At 36.5% G+C, this 6,212-nt stretch overlaps 1 protein-coding gene across 2 annotated transcripts; it reads left to right on the top strand.

The window, feature by feature from the left end:
• Positions 1–1,226: 1,226 nt before the first annotated feature.
• On the top strand, positions 1,227–4,643 carry LOC114711709 (pentatricopeptide repeat-containing protein At5g64320, mitochondrial-like). Of its 2 annotated transcripts, none has more exons than XM_028896132.1 (2): positions 1,227–1,363; positions 1,897–4,643. In XM_028896132.1, the coding sequence occupies exon 2, from the start codon at positions 2,291–2,293 to the stop codon at positions 4,481–4,483; it is 2,193 nt and encodes a 730-aa protein (XP_028751965.1). In that variant the 5' UTR covers positions 1,227–1,363; positions 1,897–2,290; the 3' UTR covers positions 4,484–4,643. The 2 variants fall into 2 exon arrangements, with proteins under 2 accessions (XP_028751965.1, XP_028751966.1); XM_028896133.1 differs by lacking the exon at positions 1,227–1,363 and adding an exon at positions 1,378–1,504.
• The last annotated feature ends 1,569 nt before the right edge of the window (positions 4,644–6,212 follow it).

The following is a 6,212-nucleotide window of genomic DNA, read 5'->3' as shown; positions in this document are numbered from 1 at the left end:
AGAGGACGGGAAAGATGACGAGGCGGCATGTTAATATTTTGGTCAAACTAACGGTCAAAATTAAGTAGAATAACAGCCAGGATAAAATTATTACATTTTGGTAACTTTTGGGTGACACTAAGACCTCAAAAATTTCTAAGTACTCGTAGCCTTTGGCCGTATATTTTCATTTTTCACGGTAAATTTACACCTTATTCCTATTATATTGCTCTCTTTAGTTATACAAAAGACAAATAACGAATTTAATGAAGTCAAGATTGAATAAAATTCCATTAAAAACTAGTTGAAATCAATAGATATTTTAAGCATAAATTTACCCCGCAATTAACAATTAATTCGCTTCGTTATTAGAAAAAAGTTATTGAAGCTTAAAAATGAAAAACCGAATGTAATCAAATATAACAATAGTTGATTAAAAAAGAATGAAAGAAAGAAGACGTGTCCAGCATCCACTGCCAAATATACGCTTAGGAGGGCGTTTTTACCATTATGCTATGTGCACTAACAAGAAAAATACCAAAATGCTAAGCGGTGGAAAACATTTATCAAAATACTACACTTGTACTTAGCTCATTTTTAGCAAGAACGATTTCAATTTTCATGATCTAACATAAAATGATAAGAACAATTTTAGTTTTGTCAGTCTCACATTTTCTTATATAATATTTTGATATTACTTATAAATCATTTTCAATATGTTTCATAAAACTAAAAAAAAAACTTAAACCTTATTAGTTATGCCTTAAAATAACTTTCTGATTTTATTTTCGTTTAATATATACACTACCTTCAATCTTTAACCTAACATCTAGTTAAGGTGTTAAATTTGGTCATAAAAATATATGATCTGGATTCATTTTGTATCTTGATTTGATACCTTCCCACCGTGCATTTTGGCACATAATAGTTAAAAAGCCCACTAAAATACTGTTTGGTACGAGAAAAATAGAGAAAATGGGAAGGAAAATTTTTTTTTAATGAATTCTATTTAAAAATTAGAGAAGTGGGGTTTTAAAATTTTAATAAAGAAAAGAAGTACTATAAAAGAGTAAGAAAAATTAATTAAAAATTTTTAACCTTATTTTTTTAAAATCGAGTTTACTAAAAGTTTTCTTCCTGTTACCTCCTCTTATTTTTTCTCGTACCAAACAGACTGTAATGAGTCCGCCTCTCCCCAGGCTCCCGTCTGTCTACAGTCTTCCGTCTCGCCTTCTGAACTCGAAGGCCGAGGCTTCTTTCCCCGATATCCACGGCGGCACGGACCACTCTACCCTCGGCTACTGCAAGTCTGCTCGCAGTTTACTCGCTTGACGACGACGCAGTCTCTCCTCACTAAATTTCCATCAAGTTTTCGGAGATCCAGGTTCTACACCTTCTTCTTCGTGTTTTCCATAGGGATTCTTCTGGGTTTTGCTTCAATTTCAAAACCCATTTGCGATTTTCTTATTCTTTCCTTCGATTCCCCAATGCTCACGCTCAATTCTCTGATGATGCTCCTCCTCCGGTAAATTTCTGCTGAATTGGTGGAAATTTTGTATCCCCATTTGTGCTTGTGAGACGAAGCTTGAATTTTTCTGACCATAATTATTGTTTTTGGTTTGTTCGGGTTGTGCTCACTTATACTTGAAATTTATTATTTATTTTTCTTATCTAGGAATTCTCTGTCTCTGCCTTGCGTGTGGGATCTGCGTCATTGATCTTATTAGTGATTTCCTCCTTATGTAGACCTTGTGCTTCGGATTCGTGTTTTCTTTGTCATTGAGGAATTAATATTCACATGAAACAATTTTGATGTATATTATTTGTTTTTTTCAATGAAAATAGATAATGAAAAAATAGCTGCATCTGAAATGTGGTGAACATGAAGAGTGTTTAACTTGTTATTTTTCCAATCAGGATCTCTTTATGCTGCTCTTCATTCTTCCTGGGTTGCATAAACAGTGAACCATGTTCAAGAAGCACTGAACCAGTGTGTCCTGTTCATATAGGAAGCTTCGAAAAGCTGAGAAGCCACTCAAATGATTGAAATACTGAACCTTCTCCATTGCATCAAATCAACTTCAAAATTTCACATCCAAGCAGGGGATGTTGTCTTTTCACCATTTAGATTGTGCTCTGGATTCGCCAATTTTAGGGTTCCATAATGGGTTTCATTGCGATTCAGATGTTGGTTCAAGATGTAAATAAGCGTATTCTGATATCAGCTGTCCTTATTCAGCACGAAGAGGTTTCCCTTCTTCCATGGGATTAGTTTCCTTGATTTAATTTATAGACCCTTTATTAAAAGTTGATGTTGAAGACATTAAGAGTCCCAATCCATGTGTGTGAAAGTACTCGGATTTTGTTCAGAATCCATTCTTTTGCAATTTGCTCAACCGCAGTCAATACACATGGGAGTGATGTAGCCTTGAATGATAATGTGTCTGACAATGAGACCGAATGGGAGAGGTTGCTTAAGCCTTTTGATCTTAAAGAGCTTCGAAGGTCTCTTAACCGAATTAGTCCAGTTCAGCTTTGCAAGCTGCTGGAGCTCCCACTTGACATACCCACGTCTATGGAGATATTTGAATGGGCAGGTTCCCAGAGTGGATATTGTCATTCCTATGATGTATATTACATTTTCTTTGACAAGCTTGGTGCAGCCGGTGAGTTTAAAATCATAGACAGGTTGTTATTGCAGATGAAAGAAGAAAGAATTGTCGTTAAAGAATCACTTTTTCTTTTGATTATGAAATACTATGGAAGAGCTGGGTTGCCTGGGCAAGCTACAAAGCTTTTGTTAGATATGAAAAGTGTTTATTCATGTGAGCCTACATTTAGGACATATAATGTTGTATTAGATATACTGGTTTCCAGAAATTGTCCCCGAGTCGCACCGAATGTTTTCTATGACATGTTAAGCAGAGGAATTTCTCCGACTGTCTACACGTTTGGAGTGGTGATGAAAGCATTTTGTATGATTAATGAGGTGGATTCAGCTTGCTCACTTCTAAGAGACATGACAAAGCATGGTTGTGTTCCAAGTTCAGTGATATACCAGACCCTGATACATACACTTTCCAAATGTAATAGAGTGAATGAAGCTGTGCAACTTTTAGGAGAAATGTTCTTGATGGGCTGTACACCAGATGTTCAAACCATCAATGATGTTATCCATGGTCTCTGCAGGGCCAAAAGAATTCATGAGGCTGAAAAATTGCTGAACCGAATGCTCTTCCGAGGTTTTGCTGCTGATGCAGTAACTTATGGTGTTCTAATGCATGGTTGGTGTAAGATTGGTGAAGTTGATGAAGCAAGGGCCTTGCTTAGCAAAACTCCTAACCCAAATAATGTGATCTATAATACATTAATTAATGGATATGTCTCAAATGGACGTTTTGATGAAGCCATGGACTTACTGTACAATAACATGTTAATTTCTGGTCATGCGCCTGATGTCTTCACATTTAACATATTGATCCATGGACTTTGCAAGAATGGGAATTTATTCTCTGCTTGTAAATGCTTTCATGATATGCTATCACTAGGCATTGAACCTAATGTTATTACGTACACCATATTGATCAATGCTTTCTGCAGGGAAGGCCAATTAGAGGAAGCCGTTAAAGTTGTAAATGAAATGTCAGCTAAGGGTCTCAGTTTGAACACAGTGGGATACAATTGCTTGATTTGTGCTCTGTGTAAAAATGGGAAGGTTCAAGACGCTTTACAAGTTTTTGCTGAAATGTCCAGCAAAGGATGTAAACCTGACATATATACATTCAATTCAGTAATATATGGTCTGTGTGAGGATAATAAGTTGGAAGAAGCCTTGCAGTTGTATCGTGACATGTTCTTGGAGGGTGTCATTGCCAACACTGTAACATATAACATATTGATTCACGCATTTCTTGGAAAAGATTCAATTAAGCAAGCGCTTAAACTTGTTGATGAAATGCTATTTAGAGGGTACCCACTAGACAATATTACCTACAATGGCCTTATCAAAGCTTTCTGCAAAGTGGGGGCTATTGAAAAAGGATTGAAATTGTTTGAGGAGATGCTTGGTAAAGGGATTTTTCCTAGCATTATCTCTTGCAATATTTTGATCAATGCCTTATGTAGAACTGGAAAAGTAAATGATGCCCTTCTATTTCTTCGGGATATGATCCATCGTGGATTGACACCTGATATAGTCACATACAACACCCTCATCAATGGTCTATGCAAAATCGGTCATGTTCAGGAGGCTCTAAACCTTTTTGACAGGTTACAGGGTGAAGGAATATTTCCTGATGCTATTACATATAACACACTGATACATAGGCACTGCAAGGAGGGTTTGTTTAATGAAGCTTGTTTACTTTTATATAGAGGTGTGGAGAATGGGTTTATACCTAATGAAGTCACTTGGCACATATTGCTAAACAGTTTTGTAAAAGAAAGTAACAGGGGAGTAAGGCCTTCCTTTTATATGGTAAATTTCCAAGCTTTGTCACTTTGAAGACCGTGTCTCATACTGCTCTTCCTACAATGCCCCTTGATCTCATCTGAGTTGTCCATTGGTACTTGGTACGCTGGATTTTAGGTAGCTGTTAATTTTGGTTCAAATTATTGTCAGGGAAACTGACTGTGTAATTTATTAGTGTGCATTATTATTAAAACTTTTATATTGCTCATTGACAGATGACTTAAATTTGAGTCATCTCATGAAATTTTCCTGTAGCTGAAGTATAAACATTGATTTATGCACATGGATTGTTAGAGAGGAAGGTCGCTGGCTGGTTTTAAATGAAAGCCTGTGGGTCTTGCAATTCTTACAGTAGGCTTAAGCCTCCAATCTGTATTATGTGAAATAGCATTATCAACTCAAGGGAATTTGTTCCTTAAACAATCTGCAACTTGTGTGATTCATTTCGTTTTGTGGTGGCACATGAGTTTGCAAATGTGTCCATATTGCTAATAATTTTAATATCTCCCCTTTGTAAGCCTTTTTTACCACTAATCTGACGCTCCCTTCGGTTCAAAATATAAGCATCAAATCTTTGAAAAGGGTGGGGTTTTTTTTTATGAGCATCAATTTGAATTTTTCTAATCATTTAATGCATTGTTCTCATTTTTACCTTTAATTCATTATATGTATCTCTAATCTTTTTTTCACTCATTCTGTCTCCCAATTGCCCTCTGCACAAATAAGGGTATTTTAGAAAAATAAGCTGCATTTTTTTTTACATATTTATTGTTTTAGACCGATTTTAACTAAAGTGTTGAATTGTGTAATTTAATTATTTGATACTTATATTTTAAACCAAGGGTAGAATTGTTTACCTGTTAGGGTGTACCCTTCGTGTTGACATTCTTCCCTCCCCCCCCCCCGGGGCCTAGCCTTCACAATAACATTTAGTTTCTTCTAACAGGTGATTTAAACTTTTTCTTTTAATTTTGCCTCATGTATACATTCATCAATCCTGGGCATGGCAAGCTCTTGCACAACCTCTGAAACTCTCATGACTGATGACACAACAGAGCTCCCCTTCAGTTACTCATGCCTCTTTTCACGGATATATCATATAGGTTAACACTCTGAGATTGAGATTTGATTTATGTTTTCTTCCTTCAAAGCTCGCTTACTGAGGTCCTTGGTCATAGGTTGATCTAATATCAGTTAGAGTTGATGGGTGATTATATCTGGTTTAACCGGACATTACACTAGGTTACTGCCCCTCCCCCCTCCGTTGTGTGGCATGACTATTCAACGCTCTCGCTAAACCTCCCCCCCCAAAACACCCTACCTCTATCTCTCTCTCTCTCGAGTTGATGGGTGATTATATCTGGTTTAAGCAGACAATACACTAGGTTACTGCCCCTCCCCCCTCCATTGTGTGGCATGACTATTCAACACTCTCGCTACCCCCCCCCCCCAAAGAGACCCTACCTCTCTCTCCCCCCCCTCTCTCTTTTTGGGCTCCATGTGGAAATTTGTTCAAGTGCTGCATAGTAGATGTTTGTCCAAATGCATAGGTATATCTATTTCCAACTCTTAATTTTTTAATTACTACCTCTAATTTAAATTACAAACTAGATTTTATGTTAAAGACTGGAGATAGTATAAATTTATTTTGTTTTGAAATCACTTCTTCTTGCATTGATCTCAATCAGATAGATAGACAGTTACAGCATAATTGCCATCTAATTGATGGTCATAACTATAAGAATCATCCTCTTGTGTATTA

The sequence above is a fragment of the Neltuma alba genome, unplaced genomic scaffold (genome assembly GCF_004799145.2).
Source record: "Neltuma alba isolate B1F8T4 unplaced genomic scaffold, ASM479914v2 tig00011304_pilon, whole genome shotgun sequence".
NCBI classification, from domain to species: Eukaryota; Viridiplantae; Streptophyta; class Magnoliopsida; order Fabales; family Fabaceae; genus Neltuma; species Neltuma alba.
This window is presented reverse-complemented; position numbering and strand designations above follow the sequence as displayed.